Source organism: Oncorhynchus kisutch, unplaced genomic scaffold, assembly GCF_002021735.2.
Source record: "Oncorhynchus kisutch isolate 150728-3 unplaced genomic scaffold, Okis_V2 Okis07a-Okis12b_hom, whole genome shotgun sequence".
In the NCBI taxonomy this organism is placed as follows: Eukaryota; Metazoa; Chordata; class Actinopteri; order Salmoniformes; family Salmonidae; genus Oncorhynchus; species Oncorhynchus kisutch.
The window spans coordinates 16,944,868-16,970,617 of record NW_022261984.1 but is presented as its reverse complement, the minus strand read 5'-3'; the positions used below and the strand labels follow the sequence as shown (position 1 = coordinate 16,970,617).

Below are 25,750 nucleotides of genomic sequence, written 5' to 3'. Positions count from 1 at the left end.
GGAGAGAGAAGAGAAAAGGATGAGAGAGAGAGAGAGAGAGGATGAGAGAGAGCGAGAGAGAGGGACAGGAAGGAGAGAGAAGAGACAAGGATGAAAGAGAGAGAGAGAGAGGATGAGAGAGAGAGAGAGAGAGAGAGAGAGAGAGAGAGAGAGAGAGAGAGAGAGAGAGAGAGAGAGAGAGAGAGAGAAGATGAGAGAGAAGAGACAATGATGAGAGGGAGAACAGAGAGAGAGTGAGAAGAGAGAGAGATAAGGATGAGAGAGAGGAAGGAGAGAGGACAGATGGAGGAGAGAGGGAGGAGGGGTTAGGGTGTGTGTTGTTGGTCGTGAACTAAACATGCCTGTGTTGCAGACTATTGTTCCAGCTAGAGGGAGAAACAGTATTGTGATATGGATCCTGGTCCTAACAGTGTTGTCCTATAGGACCCTGGTCCTAACAGTGTTGTGATATGGACCCTGGTCCTAACAGTGTTGTCCTAAAGGACCCTGGTCCTAATGGTGTTTTTCCTAAAGGACCCTGGTCCTAACAGTGTTGTCTTACAGGACCCTGGTACTAACAGTGTTGTCCTAAAGGACCCTGGTCCCAACAGTGTTGTCCTATAGGACCCTGGTCCTAACAGTGTTGTCTTATAGGACCCTGGTCCTAACAGTGTTGTCCTAAAGGGCCCTGGTCCTAACAGTGTTGTCTTATAGGACCCTGGTCCTAACAGTGTTGTCTTATAGGACCCTGGTCCTAACAGTGTTGTCCTAAAGGGCCCTGGTCCTAACAGTGTTGTCTTATAGGACCCTGGTCCTAACAGTGTTGTCCTAAAGGGCCCTGGTCCTAACAGTGTTGTCTTATAGGACCCTGGTCCTAACAGTGTTGTCCTAGAGGACCCTGGTCCTAACAGTGTTGTCCAATAGGTTCCTGGTCCTAACAGTGTTGTCCAATAGGTCCCTGGTCCTGACAGTGTTGTCTTATAGGACCCTGGTCCTAACAGTGTTGTCTTACAGGACCCTGGTCCTAACAGTGTTGTGATATGGATCCTGGTCTTAACAGTGTTGTCTTATAGGACCCTGGTCCTAACAGTGTTGTGATATGGATCCTGGTCCTAACAGTGTTGTCCTAAAGGACCCTGGTCCTAACAGTGTTGTGATATAGACCCTGGTCCTAACAGTGTTGTCCTATAGGACCCTGGTCCTAACAGTGTTGTGATATGGATCCTGGTCCTAACAGTGTTGTCCTAGAGGACCCTGGTCCTAATGGTGTTGTCTTATAGGACCCTGGTCCTAACAGTGTTGTCCTAGAGCACCCTGGTCCTAATGGTGTTGTCCTAAAGGACCCTGGTCCTAACAGTGTTGTCCTATAGGACCCTGGTCCTAACAGTGTTGTCCTATAGGTCCCTGGTCCTAACAGTGTTGTCCTAAAGGACCCTGGTCCTAACAGTGTTGTCCTAAAGGACCCTGGTCCTAACAGTGTTGTCCTAGAGGACCCTGTTCTATAGTAGTGCACCGTGTGGTAATAAGGTGTGACTGAGAGGAGCTACTTAGCAGTTATACCACACAGCCCTCAGAGATACAGGTCAGCAACACACCCAGAGAGAAGTGTGTGTGTGTGTGTGTGTGTGTGTGTGTGTGTGTGTGTGTGTGTGTGTGTGTGTGTGTGTGTGTGTGTGTGTGTGTGTGTGTGTGTGTGTGTGTGTGTGTGTGTGTGTGTGTGTGTGTGTGTGTGTGTGTGTGTGTGTGTGTGTGTGTGGTGTGTGTGTGTGTGCGATTGTGTGTGTGTGTGTGAGAGAGAGAGTGAGAGTGCGTGTGTTTGTGTGTGTGAATCATTGACTGTTAATGATATAATGAGTTATGTATTTCTCAGCTCAGGGTCATTCTCCTCTCCTCACCCCTCCTCACCCCTCCTCTCCCCTTCTCACCCTAACAGACAGAGAGGGAGGAGGGAGGGAAGGAAGAGAGAGTACATGAAGTGGTTCTTACCCAACAGGTCGTTTTGAGGCATCCAATCCACCAACTTGGTATTGTTGCCTAGGTTACTGGGCGGAACCCCCCGAGAACCTACAGTCAGACAGGGAAGGACAGAAAAAAGAGGTTAGACAGACAGAGAGGTAGATGGTTAGAGTGATGCCATGCGGTTTGATCTCTTACCCTACTGCTGGTTTCACTGTTCTACCTGATAACACACCTGGTGTCCCAGGTCTAAATCAGGCCCTGATTAGAGGGGAATCACCCACCTGGTGTCCCAGGTCTAAATCAGGCCCTGATTAGAGGGGAACAATGACTGGTGTCCCAGGTCTAAATCAGGCCCTGATTAGAGGGGAAGAATGACTGGTGTCCCAGGTCTAAATCAGGCCCTGATTAGAGGGGAATCACCCACCTGGTGTCCCAGGTCTAAATCAGGCCCTGATTAGAGGGGAACAATGACTGGTGTCCCAGGTCTAAATCAGGCCCTGATTAGAGGGGAACAATGACTGGTGTCCCAGGTCTAAATCAGGCCCTGATTAGAGGGGAAGAATGACTGGTGTCCCAGGTCTAAATCAGGCCCTGATTAGAGGGGAATCACCCACCTGGTGTCCCAGGTCTAAATCAGGCCCTGATTAGAGGGGAACAATGACTGGTGTCCCAGGTCTAAATCAGGCCCTGATTAGAGGGGAACAATGACTGGTGTCCCAGGTCTAAATCAGGCCCTGATTAGAGGGGAACAATGACTGGTGTCCCAGGTCTAAATCAGGCCCTGATTAGAGGGGAACAATGACTGGTGTCCCAGGTCTAAATCAGGCCCTGATTAGAGGGGAATCACCCACCTGGTGTCCCAGGTCTAAATCAGGCCCTGATTATAGGGGAACAATGACTGGTGTCCCAGGTCTAAATCAGGCCCTGATTAGAGGGGAATCACCCACCTGGTGTCCCAGGTCTAAATCAGGCCCTGATTAGAGGGGAATCACCCCACCTGGTGTCCCAGGTCTAAATCAGGCCCTGATTAGAGGGGAATCACCCACCTGGTGTCCCAGGTCTAAATCAGGCCCTGATTAGAGGGAAGAATGAACATCCAGCAGTGGAACTTCCAGGTCCAGATTTGAATTGGAGTGCAATACAGAGAAGTACAATCAAGAACCCTTTCCACATTCTAGAATTGAATGGCAGTTGGAAAGAAGAGACTCTAGCACCCAGTGGTGTTCTAGAACCCAACGGTACTCTAGAACCCCACGGTGGTGTGGGTGAAGTTGCAAAGGTATCTGAACTAAATGACTACCGCCCCGTAACACTCACTTCTGTCATCAGGAAGTGCTTTGAGGGACTAGTCAAGGATCATATCACCTCCACCCTACCTGACACCCTTGACCCACTTCAATTTGCTTTCCGCCCCAATAGGTCCACAGATGACGCAATCGCAACCACACTACACACTGCCCTAACCCATCTGGACAAGAGGAATACCTATGTGAGAATGCTGTTCATTGACTACAGCTCGGCATTCAACACCATAGTACCCTCCAAGCTCATCATTAAGCTGGAGGCCCTGGGTCTCAACCCCGCACTGTGCAACTGGGTCCTGGACTTCCTGACGGGCCGCCCCCAAGGTGGTGAGGGTAGGTAACAACATCTCCACCCCTCTGATCCTCAACACTGGGGCCCCACAAGGGTGCATTCTCAGCCCCCTCCTGACTGTGTGACCATGCACGCCTCCAACTCAATGATCAAGTTTGCAGACAACGCTACAGTGGTAGGCCTGATCACCAACAATGACGAGACGGCCTACAGGGAGGAGGTGAGGGCCCTCGGAGTGTGGTGTCAGGAAAACAACCTCTCACTCAACGTCAACAGAACAAAGGAGATGATCGTGGACTTCAGGAAACAGCAGAGGGAACACCTTCCTATCCACATCGACGGGACAGCAGAGGGAACACCCTCCTATCCACATCGAGGGGACAGCAGAGGCAACACCCTCCTATCCACATCGATGGAACAGTAGTGGAGACGGTGGAAAGGTTTATGTTCCTCGGCGTCACGGACAAACTCAAATGGTCCACGCACACAGTCAGCGTGGTGAAGAAGGCGCAACAGCCCCAGAAGGCTGAAGAAATTTGGCTTGTCACCTAAAACCCTCACAAACTTCTAGAAGCACAAGCATTTCGCTACACTCGCTTATCATCTGCTAACCATGTGTATGTGACAAATAAATTTGATTTGATTTGATTCGATTTGATTTGATGCACAATCGAGAGCATCCTGTCGGGCTGTATCACCGCCTGGTAGGGCAACTGCACCGCCCACAACCACAGGGCTCTCCAGAGGGTAGTGAGGTCTGCACAATGCATCACCGAGGGCTAAACTACCTGCCCCCCAGGACACCTACACCACCCGATCCACTGTCTGTTCACCCCGCTATCGTCCAGAAGGCGAGGTCAGTACAGGTGCCCAATAACATCTTCTAACCATGTGACCAATAACATCTGCTAACCATGTGACCAATAACATCTGCTAACCATGTGACCAATAACATCTGCTAACCATGTGTATGTTACCAATAACATCTGCTAACCATGTGTATGTTACCAATAACATCTGCTAATCATGTGACCAATAACATCTGCTAACCATGTGACCAATAACATCTGCTAACCATGTGACCAATAACATCTGCTAACCATGTGACCAATAACATCTGCTAACCATGTGACCAATAACATCTGCTAACCATGTGACCAATAACATCTGCTAACCATGTGACCAATAACATCTGCTAACCATGTGACCAATAACATCTGCTAACCATGTGACCAATAACATCTGCTAACCATGTGTATGTGACCAATAACATCTGCTAACCATGTGTATGTGACCAATAACATCTGCTAACCATGTGACCAATAACATCTGCTAACCATGTGACCTATAACATCTGTTAACCATGTGACCAATAACATCTGCTAACCATGTGACCAATAACATCTGCTAACCATGTGTATGTGACCAATAACATCTGTTAACCATGTGACCAATAACATCTGCTAACCATGTGACCAATAACATCTGCTAACCATGTGACCATTAACATCTGCTAACCATGTGTATGTGACCAATAACATCTGCTAACCATGTGATCAATAACATCTGCTAACCATGTGTATGTGACCAATAACATCTGCTAACCATGTGACCAATAACATCTGCTAACCATGTGTATGTGACCAATAACATCTGCTAACCATGTGTATGTGACCAATAACATCTGCTAACCATGTATACGTGACCAATTAATTTGAAGTCCCTCCTGATTAAGGTCAGGATTGGGTAATCGTCTCTGATCCTAGATCTGTAGCTAGGGGGAAAGAGTATCTGATCCTAGATCTGTAGCTAGGGGGTAATAGTCTCTGATCCTAGATCTGTAGCTAGGGGGTAATAGTCTCTGATCCTAGATCTGTAGCTAGGGGGTAATAGTCTCTGATCCTAGATCTGTAGCTAGGGGGAAAGTACACCCTGGAGAGGGTAAGAGTCTCTGCTACATGACTAAATGGCTTCAGTGTTTCTGACCTGAGAGATGCTGTGAGAAACTCCTCTGTCACTGCAGACACACTGGGACATTTGCATGCATTCATTATCTCCCTCTCTCTCCCTCTTCCTCCTCCCCCTCCTCCACACTCCTTCTTCCCCCCTCAGCCCACAACAAACCCACAATTCACCAGGCAACCAATCAATGATACAATTCATGTTCCTCCCTCCCTCCCCCTCCCTCCCCCCCCTCTCTCTCTCTCTCTGTCTCTCTCTCTCTCTCTCAGTCTCTCTCTCCCCCTCCCTCTCTCATTGCCAAACATTGCCAAAGCAAGTGAGGTAGATAATATATAAAGTGAATATATAAAGTGAATAAATAAAAATGAACAGTAAAAAATTAACAGTAAACATCACACATACAGAAGTTTCAAAACAGTAAAGACATTACAAATGTCATATTATATATATATATACAGTGTTCTAACAATGTACAAATGGTTAAAGGACACAAGATAAAATAAATAAGCATAAATATGGGTTGTATTTACAATGGTGTGTGTTCTTCACTGGTTGCCCTTTTCTCGTGGCAACAGGTCACAAATCTTGCTGCTGTGATGGCACACTGTGGAATTTCACCCAGTAGATATGGTAGTTTATCAGAATTGGATTTGTTTTCGAATTCTTTGTGTGTCTGTGTAATCTGAGGGAAATATGTGTCTCTAATATGGTCATACATTGGGCAGGAGGTTAGGAAGAGCAGCTCAGTTTCCACCTCATTTTGTGGGCAGTGAGCACATAGCCTGTCTTCTCTTGAGAGCCATGTCTGCCTACGGCGGCCTTTCTCAATAGCAAGGCTATGCTCACTGAGTCTGTACATAGTCAAAGCTTTCCTTAAGTTTGGGTCAGTCACAGTGGTCAGGTATTCTGCCGCTGTGTACTCTCTGTGTAGGTCCAAATAGTTTGCTCTGTTTTTTTGTTAATTCTTTCCAATGTGTCAAGTAATATCTTTTTGTTTTCTCATGATTCTGTTTGTGAACAGAGCCCCAGGACCAGCTTGCTTGGGGGACTCTTCTCCAGGTTCAGCTCTCTCTCTCTCTCTCTCTCTCTCTCTCTCTCTCTCTCTCTCTCTCTCTCTCTCTCTCTCTCTCTCTCTCTCTCTCTCTCTCTCTCTCTCTCTCCTCTCTCTCTCTCTCTCTCTCTCTCTCTCTCTCTCTCTCTCTCTCTCTCTCTCTCTCTCTCTCTCTCTCTCTCTCTCTCTCTCTCTCTCTCTCTCTCTCTCTCTCTCTCTCTCTCTCTCTCTCTCTCTCTCTCTCTCTCTCTCTCTCTCTCTCTCTCTCTCTCTCTCTCTCTCTCTCTCTCTCTCTCTCTCTCTCTCTCTCTCTCTCTCTCTCTGTAATGAATCCCCTGCTGCATCACTCACCTTCACTCATTAAAAAAACGACATGATAACACACACACACACACACACACACGGATATAGGAGGCAGTAACCACACAGCAGGTTTTTAGAACCATTGAGGGTTCCAATATAAACTCTCCTGATGACATCACAACACACCAGGGGGTTCCATTCAAATCAAACTTTATTTGTCACATGCGTTGAATACAAGTATAGACCTTACTGTGAAATGCTTTACTTTACAAGCCCTTAACAATGCAGTTCAAGAATAGTTAAGAAAATATTTTCACAAATAAACTAAAGTAACAATTATGAGGTTACATACAGGAGGTACCGGTACTGAGTCAGTGTGCGGGGATACAGGTTAGAGGTAATTTGTACATGTAGGGTGAAGTCACTAGCAGTGTACTAAACAAATAGAGGGAGGGGTGGCCATTTGGTTAATTGTTCAGGAGTCTTATGGCTTGGGGGTAGAAGCTGTTCAGGAGCATTTTGGCCTGGGGGTAGAAGCTGTTCAGGAGTCTTATGGCTTGGGGGTAGAAGCTGTTCAGGAGTCTTATGGCTTGGGGGTAGAAGCTGTTCAGGAGTCTTATGGCTTGGGGGTAGAAGCTGTTAAGGAGCCTTTTGGTCCTAGACTTGGCACTCTGGTACCGCTTGCCGTGCGGTAGCAGAGAAAACAGTCTATAACTTGGGCGATTTTATGGGCTTTCCTCTGATACCGCCTATTATATAGGTCCTGGATGGCAGGAAGCTTGGCCCCAGTGATGTACTGGGCTGTATGCACTACCCTCTGTAGCGCCTTACGGTCAGATGCCGAGCAGTTTCCATACCAGGCGGTGATGCAACCGGTCAGGGTGCTCTCGATGGTGCAGCTGTAGAACTTTTTGAGGATCTGGGGACCCATGCCAAATCTTTTCAGTCTCCTTAGGGGGAAAAGGTTTTGTCGTGCCCTCTTCACAACTGTCTTGGTGTGTTTGGACCATGATAGTTTGTTGGTGATGTGGACTCCAAGGAACTTGAAACTCTCAACCTGCTCCACTACCATCCCATCGATGTTAATAGGGGCCTGTTCGGCCCGCCATTTCCTGTAGTCCACGATCAGCTCCTTTGTCTTGCTCACATTGAGGGAGAGGTTGTTGTCCTGGCACCACACTGCCAGCTCTCTGACCTCCTCCCTATAGGCTGTGTCATCGTTGTCGGTGATCAGGCCTACCACAACCTCTCTCATCATCACCCAGTGCCTGGGCTTACCTCCGCTGTACCCGCACCCCACCATACCCCTGTCTGCGCATTATGCCCTGAATATATTCTACCATGCCCAGAAACCTGCTCCTCTTATTCTCTGTCCCCAACGCTCTAGGCGACCAGTTTTGATAGCCTTTAGCCGCACCCTCATACTACTCCTTCTCTGTTCCGCGGGTGATGTGGAGGTAAACCCAGGCCCTGCATGTCCCCAGGCACCCTCATTTGTTGACTTCTGTGTTCGAAAAAGCCTTGGTTTCATGCATGTCAACATCAGAAGCCTCCTCCCTAAGTTTGTCTTACTCACTGCTTTAGCACACTCTGCTAACCCTGATGTCCTTGCTGTGTCTGAATCCTGGCTCAGGAAGGCCACCAAAAATTCAGAGATTTCCATACCCAACTATAACATCTTCCGTCAAGATAGAACTGCCAAAGGGGGAGGAGTTGCAGTTTACTGCAGAGATGGCCTGCAAAGTAATGTCATACTTTCCAGGTCCATACCCAAACAGTTCGAACTACTAATTTTGAAAATTACTCTCTCCAGAAATAAGTCTCTCACGGTTGCCGCCTGCTACCGACCCCCCTCAGCTCCCAGCTGTGCCCTGGACACCATTTGTGAATTGATCGCCCCCCATCTAGCTTCAGAGTTTGTTCTGTTAGGTGACCTAAACTGGGATATGCTTAACACCCCGCCAGTCCTACAATCTAAGCTAGATGCCCTCAATCTCACACAAATCATCAAGGAACCCACCAGGTACAACCCTAACTCTGTAAACAAGGGCACCCTCATAGACGTCATCCTGACCAACTGGCCCTCCAAATACACCTCCGCTGTCTTCAACCAGGATCTCAGCGATCACTGCCTCATTGCCTGTATCCGCTACGGAGCCGCAGTCAAACGACCACCCCTCATCACTGTCAAACGCTCCCTAAAACACTTCTGTGAGCAGGCCTTTCTAATCGACCTGGCCCGGGTATCCTGGAAGGACATTGACCTCATCCCGTCAGTTGAGGATGCCTGGTCATTCTTTAAAAGTAACTTCCTCACCATTTTAGATAAGCATGCTCCGTTCAAAAAATGCAGAACTAAGAACAGATACAGCCCTTGGTTCACCCCAGACCTGACTGCCCTCGACCAGCACAAAAACATCCTGTGGCGGACTGCAATAGCATCGAATAGTCCCCGTGATATGCAACTGTTCAGGGAAGTCCGGAACCAATACACGCAGTCAGTCAGGAAAGCTAAGGCCAGCTTCTTCAGGCAGAAGTTTGCATCCTGTAGCTCCAACTCCAAAAAGTTCTGGGACACTGTGAAGTCCATGGAGAACAAGAGCACCTCCTCCCAGCTGCCCACTGCACTGAGGCTAGGTAACACGGTCACCACTGATAAATCCATGATTATCGAAAACTTCAATAAGCATTTCTCAACGGCTGGCCATGCCTTCCGCCTGGCTACTTCAACCTCGGCCAACAGCTCCGCCCCCCCCGCAGCTCCTCGCCCAAGCCTCTCCAGGTTCTCCTTTACCCAAATCCAGATAGCAGATGTTCTGAAAGAGCTGCAAAACCTGGACCCGTACAAATCAGCTGGGCTTGACAATCTGGACCCTCTATTTCTGAAACTATCTGCCACCATTGTCGCAACCCCTATTACCAGCCTGTTCAACCTCTCTTTCATCTCGTCTGAGATCCCCAAGGATTGGAAAGCTGCCGCAGTCATCCCCCTCTTCAAAGGGGGAGACACCCTGGACCCAAACTGTTACAGACCTATATCCATCCTGCCCTGCCTATCTAAGGTCTTCGAAAGCCAAGTCAACAAACAGGTCACTGACCATCTCGAATCCCACCGTACCTTCTCCGCTGTGCAATCTGGTTTCCGAGCCGGTCATGGGTGCACCTCAGCCACACTCAAGGTACTAAACGACATCATAACCGCCATCGATAAAAGACAGTACTGTGCAGCCGTCTTCATCGACCTCGCCAAGGCTTTCGACTCTGTCAATCACCATATTCTTATCGGCAGACTCAGTAGCCTCGGCTTTTCGGATGACTGCCTTGCCTGGTTCACCAATTACTTTGCAGACAGAGTTCAGTGTGTCAAATCGGAGGGCATGCTGTCCGGTCCTCTGGCAGTCTCTATGGGGGTGCCACAGGGTTCAATTCTCGGGCCGACTCTTTTCTCTGTGTATATCAATGATGTTGCTCTTGCTGCGGGCGATTCCCTGATCCACCTCTACGCAGACGACACCATTCTATATACTTTCGGCCCGTCTTTGGACACTGTGCTATCTAACCTCCAAACAAGCTTCAATGCCATACAACACTCCTTCCGTGGCCTCCAACTGCTCTTAAACGCTAGTAAAACCAAATGCATGCTTTTCAACCGGTCGCTGCCTGCACCTGCATGCCCGACTAGCATCACCACCCTGGATGGTTCCGACCTAGAATATGTGGACGTCTATAAGTACCTAGGTGTCTGGCTAGACTGCAAACTCTCCTTCCAGACTCATATCAAACATCTCCAATCGAAAATCAAATCAAGAGTCGGCTTTCTATTCCGCAACAAAGCCTCCTTCACTCAAGCCGCCAAGCTTACCCTAGTAAAACTGACTATCCTACCGATCCTCGACTTCGGCGATGTCATCTACAAAATGGCTTCCAACACTCTACTCAGCAAACTGGATGCAGTCTATCACAGTGCCATCCGTTTTGTCACTAAAGCACCTTATACTACCCACCACTGCGACTTGTATGCTCTAGTCGGCTGGCCCTCGCTACATATTCGTCGCCAGACCCACTGGCTCCAGGTCATCTACAAGTCTATGCTAGGTAAAGCTCCGCCTTATCTCAGCTCACTGGTCACGATGGCAACACCCATCCGTAGCACGCGCTCCAGCAGGTGTATCTCACTGATCATCCCTAAAGCCAACACCTCATTTGGCCGCCTTTCGTTCCAGTACTCTGCTGCCTGTGACTGGAACGAATTGCAAAAATCGCTGAAGTTGGAGACTTTCATCTCCCTCACCAACTTCAAACATCAGCTATCTGAGCAGCTAACCGATCGCTGCAGCTGTACATAGTCTATTGGTAAATAGCCCACCCTTTTCACCTACCTCATCCCCGTACTGTTTTTATTTATTTACTTTTCTGCTCTTCTGCACACCAATATCTCTACCTGTACATGACCATCTGATCTTTTATCACTCCAGTGTTAATCTGCAAAATTGTAATTATTTGCCTACCTCCTCATGCCTTTTGCACACATTGTATATAGACCCCCCCTTCGTTTTCTACTGTGTTATTGACTTGTTAATTGTTTACTCCATGTGTAACTCTTTGTTGTATGCTCACACTGCTTTGCTTTATCTTGGCCAGGTCGCAGTTGCAAATGAGAACTTGTTCTCAACTAGCCTACCTGGTTAAATAAAGGTGAAATAAAAAAATAAAAAATAAATTAAAAAAACACTGTTGTGTCGTCAGCAAACGTAATGATGGTGTTGGAGTCGTGTTTGGCCACGCAGTCATGAGTGAATAGGGAATACAGAAGGGGACTAAGTACACACGCTTGAGGGGCCCCAGTGTTGAGGATCAGCGTGGCAGACATGTTGTTGCCTACCCTCACCACCTGGGGGCAGCCCGTCAGGAAGTCTAGGACCCAGTTGCAGAGGGAGGTGTTTAGTTCCAGGGTCCTTAAGCTTAGTGATGAGCTTCGTGGGCACTATGGTGTTGAACGCTGGGTCATCTGCGGATCTGTTGGGGCGGTATGCGAATTGGAGTGGGTCTAGGGTATCCGGGAGGAAGCTGTTGATGTGAGCCAAGACCAGCCTTTCAAAGCACTTCATGGCTTCCGACGTGACGGGGCGGTAATCATTTAGGCAGGTTACTTTAGCTTTCTTGAGCACAGGGACTATGGTGGAAACATGTAGGTATTACAGACTCGGCCAGGGAGATGTTGGAAATGTCAGTGAAAAGACACTTGACAGTTGGTCAGTGCTTTGAGTACATGTCCTGGTAATCCGTCTGGCCCCGCGGCTTTGTGAATGTTGACCTGTTTAATTGCTCACATCAGCTACTGAGACCACTGTCACACAGTCTTCCAGAACAGCTAGCGCTCTCGTGCATGCTTCAGTGTTGCTTGCCTCGAAGTGAGCATAAAAGGCATTTAACTCATCTGGTAGGTTCGCATCACTGGGCAGCTCGCGTCTGGGTTTCCCTTTGTAGTCTGTAATAGTTTTCAAGCCCTGCCATATCTGACGAGCATCAGAGCCAGTGTAATAGGATTCAATCTTAGTCCTGTATTGATGCTTTGCTTGTCTAATGGTTCGTCTGAGGGCATAGCGGGATTTCTTATAAGCGTCCGGATTAGTGTCCCGCTCCTTGAGAGCGGCAGATCTAGCCTTTAGCTCAGTTCGGATGTTTCCTGTAATCCATGGTTTCTGGTTGGGGTATGTACGTACAGTCACTGTGCGGACGACGTCGCCAATGTACTTATTGATGAAGCCGATGACTGAGGTGGAGTACTCCTCAATGCCATCGGAAGGATCCCGGAACATATTCCAGGCTGTGCGAGCAAAACAGTCCTGTATTGTAGCCTCCTCGTCATCTGACCACTTCCGTTTTGAGCAAGTCACTGGTACTTCCTGCTTTAGTTTTCGCTTGTAAGCAGGAATCAGCAGGATAAAATGATGGTCAGATTTGCCAGAAGGAGGGCGAGGGAGAGCTTTTTACACGTCTCTGTATGTGGAGTAAAGGTGGTCTAGTGTTTTCTGTCCTCTGGTTGCTTCTGGGTGAGCATTTTTTCTTTGCTTATGGCCTTATAGAGTTGGTTGAGAGCGGTCTTCGTGCCAGCATTGGTCTGTGGTGGTAAATAGAAGGCTACGAATAATATAGATGAGAACTTCCTTGGTAGATAGTGTTGGTCTACAGCTTATCATAAGGTACTCTACATCAGGTGAGGTATTGTAGTCTATATTTAATTTTACCTTTATTTAACCAAGCAAGTCAGTTAAGAACACATTCTTATTTTCAATGACGGCCTGGGAACAGTGGGTTAACTGCCTGTTCAGGGGCAGAATGACAGATTTGTACCTTGTCAGCTCGGGGGTTTGAACTCGCAACCTTCCGGTTACTAGTCCAACGCTCTAACCACTAGGCTACGCTAGAGTTCTGACCAGACATATTGTAGTCTATATAGGAAATAGGGGTTTGACTAGACATATTGTAGTCTATATAGGGAATAGGGTTCTGACCAGACACATTAGGTGTAGATGATAGAGAATATAGATGAACAGGGGGCTGTGACCAGCCTCACACTCCAGTACAGTAGGTGATAGAGAATATAGATGAACAGGGGGCTGTGACCAGCCTCACACTCCAGTACAGTAGGTGATAGATAGAGAATATAGATGAACAGGGGGCTGTGACCAGCCTCACACTCCAGTACAGTAGGTGATAGAGAATATAGATGAACAGGGGGCTGTGACCAGCCTCACACTCCAGTACAGTAGGTGATAGAGAATATAGATGAACAGGGGGCTGTGACCAGCCTTACACTCCAGTACAGTAGGTGATAGAGAATATAGATGAACAGGGGGCTGTGACCAGCCTCACACTCCAGTACAGTAGGTGATAGAGAATATAGATGAACAGGGGGCTGTGACCAGCCTTACACTCCAGTACAGTAGGTGATAGAGAATATAGATGAACAGGGGGCTGTGACCAGCCTCACACTCCAGTACAGTAGGTGATAGAGAATATAGATGAACAGGGGGCTGTGACCAGCCTCACACTCCAGTAAAGTAGGTGGCGGTGTATCCACCTTTCAGTTGGTTGCGATCCACCAATAGAAATGTAAAGAAGAAGAAGGACAGGTGAAAGCAATATGGTGGAAGTGGAACATCAGCTCAGAAATATAACACAGCCATCTTCAAATCAAAAGCAACATGGTGGAAGCTGAACATTAGCTCAGAAATATAACACAGCCATCTTCAAATCAAAAGCAACATGGTGGAAGCTGAACATTAGCTCAGAAATATAACACAGCCATCTTCAAATTAAAAGCAATATGGTGGAAGCTGAACATTAGCTCAGAAATATAACACAGCCATCTTCAAATCAAATGTCATTTTATTTGGTGTCTACAACCAATGTGTTGATAGAACTTCAGTCGCGTTTTCCTCAGATTATTGTTAAAATCCCCAGCTACAATAAAAGCAGCCTCAGGATATGTGGTTTCCAGTTTACATTGTAGTTCCTTGAGGGCCGTTGTGGTGTCGGCTTGAAGGGAATACACACGGCTGTGACAATAACTGAAGAGAATTCTCTTGGGAGGTAATACGGTCGGCATTTGATTGTGAGGGATTCTAGGTCAGGTGAACAAAAGGACTTGAGTTTCTGTATGTTATCACAATCACATCATGAGTAGTTAATAATGAAACATACACCCCCACCTTTCTTCTTCCCAGAGAGTTCTTTATTCCTGTCTGCACGATGAACTGATGAACTGAGAACCCAGCTGGCTGTATGGATAGGGACAGTATATCCGGAGAGAGCCATGATTCCCTGAAACAGAGGATATTACAGTCCTTGATCTCTCTCTGGAAGGAGATCCTCGCCCTGAGCTCGTCTACTTTATTGTCCAGAAACTGAACATTTGCGAGTAATATACTCAGAAGCGGTGAACGGTGTGCCCGCCTCCTGAGTCAGACTAGAAGTCAACTCCGAATACCTCTTCTCCGACGGCAGCGTCTTGGAGCAGACACTGGAATACGTTAAATTGCCCAGGGGGCAAAGGATCCAATTCGGGAAAGGCGTATTCCTGATTGTACGTAATATCACCAAAAAAAAACATTCTGGGCGAATAATGTAAGAAATAACTAAATACTGCCAAGTTGTGTAGGAGCTAGCAAAAGAGCTGTCATGTCTGTCTGTGCCATCTTGCTTTACCTTGAAGACTGTTTCTGGCTTCCAACTTTGTCGTATTTTGTATTTTTTTTTTGTTGTTATTTCTTAAATGATTTGCTCAGAACATTTCTTGAATTATTACCTGCAACCCGAAAATAACTGTTGAATATTAGATTGGAGCCACTCACCAGCCACTCACCAGCATTTCAAACAGAAATGTGGCTGAATTGGATCCTTTGTTTGTGTCACACCCTGATCTGTTTCACCTGTCTTTGTGCTTGTCTCCATCCCCATCCAGGTGTCGCCCATCTTCCCCGTTATCCCCGGTGTATTTATACCTGTGTTCTCTGTTTGTTTTATCCCCCGTGCATCTCTGTTTGTCTGTTGCCAGTTTGTCTTGTCTCGTCTACCAGCGTTTTTTCCTTTACAGTTTTTTTTGTTAGTTCCTGTTTTCTAGTTCTCCTGGTTTTTGACCATTCTGCCTGCCCTGACCCTGAGCCTGCCGACTATTCTGCCTGCCCTGACCCTGACCCTGCCGACCATTCTGCCTGCCCTGACCCTGAGCCTGCCGACCATTCTGCCTGCCCTGACCCTGAGCCTGCCGACTATTCTATACCTCTTGACACTGGCCTGGATTACTGACCCCTGCCTGCCCTGACCCTGAGCCTGCCTGCCTGCCGTTGTCACGTTGCTATAAGGGATTGGGAGACAGGCGCAGGAATGCGCAATAGGGGTTTTTATTGACCCAAATTACAGCGTGCCGTGTGAAGGCACGGGGACGAAGACCAAACAAACACGTATTCAAAACACAGGGTTGAAACCCAAACAAAAGAGCACCTCGAATAAACACACGGGACGAAACCCGGAATCATCTGCACAGTACAAGTGGCAGGAAAGCCAGACCAACACAGCACAGGTACTCACACGACCAACGGACAATGTAACAATAACCGACGGTGAACCAAAGAGCACACTTATACAATTACTAATCCCTGGGAAAAAGGCAGCAGGTAACCAACAGTTCTGGAGGGAACTGTGACAGCCGTTCTGTACCTTACGGACTCTGGATTACTGACCTCCGCCTTTCACCAGTCATTTGACCCCTGAGTTGATCAGGCTGTCGATTGTGGCCTGTGGAATGTTGTCCCACTCCTCTTTAATGGCTGTGTGAAGTTGATAGGATATTGTCGGGAACTGGAACACTCTGTCGTACACGTGAACAGATCCTTGCGATATGGGGCCATGTATTATCATGCTGAAACATGAGGTGATGGCGGCGGATGAATGGCACGACAATGGGCCTCAACATCGGGCCGTTTGCCCACATAACTCCATGCATCTCTCTCTCTCTCTCCCCCTCTCCCTCTCTCCCTCTCTCCCTCTCTCCCTCTCTCCCTCTCTCCCTCTCTCCCTCCCTCCCTCCCTCCCTCCCTCCCTCCCTCCCTCCCTCCCTCCCTCCCTCCCTCCCTCTGTCTCTCTCAGCTACATGTCTGTGGTGAATGGGGGACCGGTGGAAATCTTGGTAAATGATTAAACTAGATAAGATAGAATGGGTCACCATAATGACCCTTGGAATCACAAGCATTTTCACACACACACAGTATCAGTAAGAGTACTGGTCAATGATCACTGTGTCAACAGGAGTTCTGGTCCAGGATCAGTGTGTCAGTAGGAATTCTGGTCAGGATCAGTGTGTCAGTAGGAGTTCTGGTCCCGTTCTGGTCCAGGATCAGTGTCAGCAGGAGTTCTGGTCCAGTTCTGGTCAGGATCAGTGTGTCAGTAGGAGTTCTGGTCCAGTTCTGGTTCAGGATCAGTGTCAGTAGGAGTTCTGGTCCAGTTCTGTGTCAGGATCAGTGTGTCAGTAGGAGGTCCAGTAATGGTCCAAGATCACTGTATAAATAGGGGTTCTGGTCTAGGATCAGTGTCAGTAAGAGTTCTGGTCCTGTTTCTGACTTTAACCAGTCTGTTTCTGACTTTAACCAGTCTGTTTCCAGTCTGACTTTAACCAGTCTGTTTCCAGTCTGACTTTAACCAGTCTGTTTCTGACTTTAACCAGTCTGTTTCTGGCTTTAACCAGTCTGTTTCCAGTCTGACTTTAACCAGTCTGTTTCTGACTTTAACCAGTCTGTTTCTGGCTTTAACCAGTCTGTTTCCAGTCTGACTTTAACCAGTCTGTTTCTGACTTTAACCAGTCTGTTTCTAACTTTAACCAGTCTGTTTCAGGCTTTAACCAGTCTGTTTCCAGTCTGACTTTAACCAGTCTGTTTCTGACTTTAACCAGTCTGTTTCTGACTTTAACCAGTCTGTTTCCAGTCTGACTTTAACCAGTCTGTTTCTGACTTTAACCAGTCTGTTTCTGACTTTAACCAGTCTGTTTCTGGCTTTAACCAGTCTGTTTCCAGTCTGACTTTAACCAGTCTGTTTCTGACTTTAACCAGTCTGTTTCCAGTCTGACTTTAACCAGTCTGTTTCTGGCTTTAACCAGTCTGTTTCTGGCTTTAACCAGTCTGTTTCTGACTTTAACCAGTCTGTTTCTGGCTTTAACCAGTCTGTTTCTGACTTTAACCAGTCTGTTTCTGACTTTAACCAGTCTGTTTCTGACTTTAACCAGTCTGTTTCTGACTTTAACCAGTCTGTTTCCAGTCTGACTTTAACCAGTCTGTTTCTGGCTTTAACCAGTCTGTTTCTGACTTTAACCAGTCTGTTTCTAACTTTAACCAGTCTGTTTCCAGTCTGACTTTAACCAGTCTGTTTCTGACTTTAACCAGTCTGTTTCTGACTTTAACCAGTCTGTTTCTGACTTTAACCAGTCTGTTTCTGACTTTAACCAGTCTGTTTCCAGTCTGACTTTAACCAGTCTGTTTCTGGCTTTAACCAGTCTGTTTCTGACTTTAACCAGTCTGTTTCTAACTTTAACCAGTCTGTTTCCAGTCTGACTTTAACCAGTCTGTTTCAGGCTTTAACCAGTCTGTTTCCAGTCTGACTTTAAACAGTCTATTTCTGACTTTAACCAGTCTGTTTCTGACTTTAACCAGTCTGTTTCTGACTTTAACCAGTCTGTTTCTGACTTTAACCAGTCTGTTTCTAACTTTAACCAGTCTGTTTCCAGTCTGACTTTAACCAGTCTGTTTCTGGCTTTAACCAGTCTGTTTCTGGCTTTAACCAGTCTGTTTCAGGCTTTAACCAGTCTGTTTCCAGTCTGACTTTAACCAGTCTATTTCTGACTTTAACCAGTCTGTTTCTGACTTTAACCAGTCTGTTTCTGACTTTAACCAGTCTGTTTCTGACTTTAACCAGTCTGTTTCTGACTTTAACCAGTCTGTTTCTGGCTTTAACCAGTCTGTTTCTGGCTTTAACCAGTCTGTTTCTGACTTTAACCAGTCTGTTTCTAACTTTAACCAGTCTGTTTCAGGCTTTAACCAGTCTGTTTCCAGTCTGACTTTAACCAGTCTGTTTCTGACTTTAACCAGTCTGTTTCTGACTTTAACCAGTCTGTTTCTGACTTTAACCAGTCTGTTTCTGACTTTAACCAGTCTGTTTCCAGTCTGACTTTAACCAGTCTGTTTCTGACTTTAACCAGTCTGTTTCTGACTTTAACCAGTCTGTTTCTGACTTTAACCAGTCTGTTTCAGGCTTTAACCAGTCTGTTTCCAGTCTGACTTTAACCAGTCTGTTTCTGACTTTAACCAGTCTGTTTCCAGTCTGACTTTAACCAGTCTGTTTCTGGCTTTAACCAGTCTGTTTCTGACTTTAACCAGTCTGTTTCCAGTCTGACTTTAACCAGTCTGTTTCTGACTTTAACCAGTCTGTTTCTAACTTTAACCAGTCTGTTTCAGGCTTTAACCAGTCTGTTTCCAGTCTGACTTTAACCAGTCTGTTTCTGACTTTAACCAGTCTGTTTCTGACTTTAACCAGTCTGTTTCTGGCTTTAACCAGTCTGTTTCCAGTCTGACTTTAACCAGTCTGTTTCTGACTTTAACCAGTCTGTTTCTGGCTTTAACCAGTCTGTTTCCAGTCTGACTTTAACCAGTCTGTTTCTGACTTTAACCAGTCTGTTTCTAACTTTAACCAGTCTGTTTCAGGCTTTAACCAGTCTGTTTCCAGTCTGACTTTAACCAGTCTGTTTCTGACTTTAACCAGTCTGTTTCTGACTTTAACCAGTCTGTTTCTGACTTTAACCAGTCTGTTTCCAGTCTGACTTTAACCAGTCTGTTTCTGACTTTAACCAGTCTGTTTCTGACTTTAACCAGTCTGTTTCTGGCTTTAACCAGTCTGTTTCCAGTCTGACTTTAACCAGTCTGTTTCTGACTTTAACCAGTCTGTTTCCAGTCTGACTTTAACCAGTCTGTTTCTGGCTTTAACCAGTCTGTTTCTGGCTTTAACCAGTCTGTTTCTAACTTTAACCAGTCTGTTTCTGGCTTTAACCAGTCTGTTTCTGACTTTAACCAGTCTGTTTCTGACTTTAACCAGTCTGTTTCTGACTTTAACCAGTCTGTTTCTGACTTTAACCAGTCTGTTTCTGACTTTAACCAGTCTGTTTCTGACTTTAACCAGTCTGTTTCCAGTCTGACTTTAACCAGTCTGTTTCTGGCTTTAACCAGTCTGTTTCTGACTTTAACCAGTCTGTTTCTAACTTTAACCAGTCTGTTTCCAGTCTGACTTTAACCAGTCTGTTTCTGGCTTTAACCAGTCTGTTTCTGGCTTTAACCAGTCTGTTTCCAGTCTGACTTTAAACAGTCTATTTCTGACTTTAACCAGTCTGTTTCTGACTTTAACCAGTCTGTTTCTGACTTTAACCAGTCTGTTTCTGACTTTAACCAGTCTGTTTCTAACTTTAACCAGTCTGTTTCCAGTCTGACTTTAACCAGTCTGTTTCTGGCTTTAACCAGTCTGTTTCTGGCTTTAACCAGTCTGTTTCAGGCTTTAACCAGTCTGTTTCCAGTCTGACTTTAACCAGTCTATTTCTGACTTTAACCAGTCTGTTTCTGACTTTAACCAGTCTGTTTCTGACTTTAACCAGTCTGTTTCTGACTTTAACCAGTCTGTTTCTGACTTTAACCAGTCTGTTTCTGGCTTTAACCAGTCTGTTTCTGACTTTAACCAGTCTGTTTTTAACTTTAACCAGTCTGTTTCAGGCTTTAACCAGTCTGTTTCCAGTCTGACTTTAACCAGTCTGTTTCTGACTTTAACCAGTCTGTTTCTGACTTTAACCAGTCTGTTTCTGACTTTAACCAGTCTGTTTCCAGTCTGACTTTAACCAGTCTGTTTCTGACTTTAACCAGTCTGTTTCTGACTTTAACCAGTCTGTTTCTGACTTTAACCAGTCTGTTTCTGACTTTATCCAGTCTGTTTCAGGCTTTAACCAGTCTGTTTCCAGTCTGACTTTAACCAGTCTGTTTCTGACTTTAACCAGTCTGTTTCCAGTCTGACTTTAACCAGTCTGTTTCTGGCTTTAACCGGTCTGTTTCTGACTTTAACCAGTCTGTTTCCAGTCTGACTTTAACCCGTCTGTTTCTGACTTTAACCAGTCTGTTTCTAACTTTAACCAGTCTGTTTCAGGCTTTAACCAGTCTGTTTCCAGTCTGACTTTAACCAGTCTGTTTCTGACATTAACCAGTCTGTTTCTGACTTTAACCAGTCTGTTTCTGACTTTAACCAGTCTGTTTCCAGTCTGACTTTAACCAGTCTGTTTCTGACTTTAACCAGTCTGTTTCAGGCTTTAACCAGTCTGTTTCCAGTCTGACTTTAACCAGTCTGTTTCTGACTTTAACCAGTCTGTTTCCAGTCTGACTTTAACCAGTCTGTTTCTGGCTTTAACCAGTCTGTTTCTGGCTTTAACCAGTCTGTTTCAGGCTTTAACCAGTCTGTTTCCAGTCTGACTTTAACCAGTCTGTTTCTGACTTTAACCAGTCTGTTTCTGACTTTAACCAGTCTGTTTCTGACTTTAACCAGTCTGTTTCCAGTCTGACTTTAACCAGTCTATTTCTGACTTTAACCAGTCTGTTTCTGATTTTAACCAGTCTGTTTCTGACTTTAACCAGTCTGTTTCTGACTTTAACCAGTCTGTTTCTGACTTTAACCAGTCTGTTTCCAGTCTGACTTTAACCAGTCTGTTTCTGACTTTAACCAGTCTGTTTCTGACTTTAACCAGTCTGTTTCCAGTCTGACTTTAACCAGTCTGTTTCTGACTTTAACCAGTCTGTTTCTGGCTTTAACCAGTCTGTTTCTGACTTTAACCAGTCTGTTTCTGACTTTAACCAGTCTGTTTCCAGTCTGACTTTAACCAGTCTGTTTCTGACTTTAACCAGTCTGTTTCCAGTCTGACTTTAACCAGTCTGTTTCTGACTTTAACCAGTCTGTTTCAGGCTTTTGGCCCATCTAACACCAGCTCCACTGCTCCATTATCAGAATGACGGCCCATCTAACACCAGCTCCACTGCTACATTATCAGAATGACGGCCCATCTAACACCAGCTCCACTGCTCCATTATCAGAATGACGGCCCATCTAACACCAGCTCCACTGCTCCATTATCAGAATGACGGCCCATCTAACACCAGCTCCATTATCAGAATGACGGCCCATCTAACACCAGCTCCACTGCTCCATTATCAGAATGACGGCCCATCTAACACCAGCTCCATTATCAGAATGACGGCCCATCTAACACCAGCTCCACTGCTCCATTATCAGAATGACGGCCCATCTAACACCAGCTCCATTATCAGAATGACGGCCCATCTAACACCAGCTCCACTGCTCCATTATCAGAATGACGGCCCATCTAACACCAGCTCCATTATCAGAATGACGGCCCATCTAACACCAGCTCCACTCCTCCATTATCAGAATGACGGCCCATCTAACACCAGCTCCACTGCTACATTATCAGAATGACGGCCCATCTAACACCAGCTCCATTATCAGAATGACGGCCCATCTAACACCAGCTCCACTCCTCCATTATCAGAATGACGGCCCATCTAACACCAGCTCCATTATCAGAATGACGGCCCATCTAACACCAGCTCCACTGCTCCATTATCAGAATGACGGCCCATCTAACACCAGCTCCATTATCAGAATGACGGCCCATCTAACACCAGCTCCACTGCTCCATTATCAGAATGACGGCCCATCTAACACCAGCTCCATTATCAGAATGACGGCCCATCTAACACCAGCTCCACTGCTCCATTATCAGAATGACGGCCCATCTAACACCAGCTCCATTATCAGAATGACGGCCCATCTAACACCAGCTCCACTGCTACATTATCCAGAATGTTCTTCTGACAAGATCTCACGTGACCCTCTGAAGAGGTCCACTGTGTTAAATCCTGCTACTCTGTTGCCCACCGAGGACCATGGCGAGCCGAACGACCGTGCTGCTCTGGTGGAGCTTGTATCTAAAACCAAGGATGGATTTAACCGATGTCCCTTTTGCAAAATGCAAATGTGGAACTGTTTGTAGATGGCTCTGCTCAGCGTTCTGAGAAGGGAGAATCACGTATGTAACCACGGTTACTACTGCCTCAACCACACTGGAAAGTGCTGAATTACCTTTCCGCCCAAGCAGCAGAACTCTTTGCACGTTAGCTAAAGGCCAGTCTGCTACTATCTATACAGATAGCAGATATGCCTTTGGTGTGGTACATGATTTGGGTACTCTGTGGAAACAGCGTGGCTTCCTGACCTCCTCTGGTCAGACAATCTCTCATTTAAAACTTGTTCATAACTTGCTAAAGGCTATTTGGCTCCCTTCTGAAGTTGCTGTTTGTAAGTGCATCGCTCATTGCTAACTCTTAAAAAGTTGTTGATTTTGTAAATACATTTTGGTTTGCACCTGGGTTTTCTGTGTTCGCTGAACAATTTTGTTCAAAATGTGTGATTTGTTTGACTAACAACATGAAGAAGAGGAGAGGAAGAGGGATTCCCCTGAAGGACCATTTGATGGATTTGATTATTTATCTCCTTGTCAGGGTTACAAATATTGTCTGGTGATAGTGGATGCCTTCTCCAATGGGGTAGAGGCGTTCCCCTGTTGACATTCCACTGCTATGGCTATGGGGCAGAAGGGTAGCCTAGCGACAGGTAGCCTAGCGACAGGTAGCCTAGCGACAGGTAGCCTAGTGGTCAGGGCGTTGGACTTGTAATCAAAAAGGTTGCTAGATCGAGTCCCCCGAGCTGACAAGGTAAAAACCTGTCGTTCTGCCCCCTGAACAAGGCAGTTAACCCACTTTTCCTAGACCAGTTAACCCACTGTTCCTAGACCAGTTAACCCACTGTTCCACTGTTCCTAGACCAGTTAACCCACTGTTCCACTGTTCCTAGACCAGTTAACCCACTGTTCCACTGTTCCTAGACCAGTTAACCCACTGTTCCTAGACCATTTAACCCACTGTTCCTAGACCAGTTAACCCACTGTTCCACTGTTCCTAGACCAGTTAACCCACTGTTCCTAGACCAGTTAACCCATTGTTCCTAGACCAGTTAACCCACTGTTCCACTGTTCCTAGACCAGTTAACCCACTGTTCCTAGACCAGTTAACCCACTGTTCCTAGACCAGTTAACCCACTGTTCCTAGACCAGTTAACCCACTGTTCCTAGACCAGTTAACCCACTGTTCCTAGACCAGTTAACCCACTGTTCCTAGACCAGTTAACCCACTGTTCCGAGACCAGTTAACCCACTGTTCCACTGTTCCTAGATCAGTTTACCCACTGTTCCTAGACCAGTTAACCCACTGTTCTTAGACCAGTTAACCCACTGTTCCACTGTTCCTAGATCAGTTTACCCACTGTTCCTAGACCAGTTAACCCACTGTTCCTAGACCAGTTAACCCACTGTTCCTAGACCAGTTAACCCACTGTTCCTAGACCAGTTAACCCACTGTTCCTAGACCAGTTAACCCACTGTTCCTAGACCAGTTAACCCACTGTTCCTAGACCGTCATTGAAAATAATAATTTGTTCTTAACTGACTTGCCTGGTTAAATCAAATGGCAGTGGGCAAGGATCTCCTGAGAGAGATACATCCCAAGGTGGGGGTTACCAAACTGACATTTACTCCTGAGGTGCCGACCTGTTGCACCCTCTACAACCAAATCAAATCCTAAACCCTATTGAGCATCTGTGGGGCATCCTCAAATGGAAGGTGGAGGAGTGCAAGGTCTCTAACATCCAACAGCTCAGTGATGTCGTCATGGAAGAGGACTCCAGTGGCAACCTGTGAAGCTCTGGTGAACTCCATGCCCAAGAGGGTTAAGGCAGTGCTGGAAAATGATGATGGCCACACAAAATATTGACACTTTGGGACCAATTTGGACATGAATGGCTGTGTGTTGAGTTATTTTAAGGGGACAGCAAATGTACACTGTTATACAAGCTGATGGTAACCCCCACCTTGGGATGGATCTCACTACTTTACATTGTAGCAAAGTGTAATTTCTTCAGTGTTGTCACATGAAAAGATATACTCAAATATTTACAAAAATGTGAGGGGTGTACTCACTTTTGTGATATACTGTAGATCCTGTGTACAAGAACCGGTTCTGATCCAACCCTGACAAACCCCAATCAGAACCTGTTCTGATCCAACCCAAGGAATATTTCCAAACCACAAATAATGAATCCCCTGTGGGAATGTCAACATGTGTTAATCCTAGTGTCTTCCCAATAGGAAGTAGCTGGAAGAATGGAACATGAAGCTCTGGAAACCCCATTAGACTGAGGGTGGGGCACAACATTGTTGACGCGGAAAACTGACAATCGTTCTCCTCATCGATTTGGCACGGGCAACATTTACTGATTGGATCTGTGGTGATCAAGCCCGTCTCTACCTACCAACACATTGGACAGGGTGCTGTATTTTCGGTAACCTAAACATCTCCCTTGTGGTAATGCATAAAACTAGCTCCTCCACTCCAAGCAGGTTACGACGAATTAAGAGAGGCATCTCGCAATCCCAATGATGTCCCCAGTGACTCGTGACGATCCTCAAAATTGCCCGTGGGTTAATCCCCTGGTATGGGGCATCGGAGAACGCACATGAGTTGGATCGGTTAGGATATCATTTGGAATCCATGGTAAATTTAACCACTTCAGGGTTTTCAATTATAAGACCAGAGTTGCAAATTGAATATCAGAAAGAGAAGAATACAGGAGGGATCATTGTCTTCATATGTGAATGTGTCTTTACCTATTCTAAACTATGTGTCTTTACCTATTCTAAACCATGTGAATGTGTCTTTACCTATTCTAAACTATGTGTCTTTACCTATTCTAAACCATGTGAATGTGTCTTTACCTATTCTAAACTATGTGTCTTTACCTATTCTAAACCATGTGAATGTGTCTTTACCTATTCTAAACTATGTGTCTTTACCTATTCTAACCCATGTGAATGTGTCTGTACCTATTCTAAACCATGTGTCTTTACCTATTCTAAACCAGGTGAATGTGTCTTTACCTATTCTAAACCATGTGAATGTGTCTTTACCTATTCTAAACCATGTGAATGTGTCTTTACCTATTCTAAACCATGTGAATGTGTCTTTACCTATTCTAAACCATGTGAATGTGTCTTTACCTATTCTAAACCATGTGAATGTGTCTGTACCTATTCTAAACCATGTGAATGTGTCTTTACCTATTCTAAACCATGTGAATGTGTCTTTACCTATTCTAAACCACGTGAATGTGTCTTTACCTATTCTAAACCATGTGTCT

General features: G+C 46.0%; 1 protein-coding gene across 1 annotated transcript in view; it reads right to left on the bottom strand.

Moving 5' to 3' along the window:
• The window catches only part of LOC116360057 (2-hydroxyacylsphingosine 1-beta-galactosyltransferase), an 87,454-nt gene that overhangs the window by 2,055 nt on the left and 59,649 nt on the right, over positions 1–25,750 (bottom strand). Inside the window, exon 5 of the mRNA XM_031814538.1 lies at positions 1,966–2,043. Within this exon, the coding sequence (XP_031670398.1) occupies positions 2,019–2,043 (25 nt within the window). The 3' untranslated portion in view covers positions 1,966–2,018. The remainder of the gene's footprint in view (positions 1–1,965; positions 2,044–25,750) is intronic.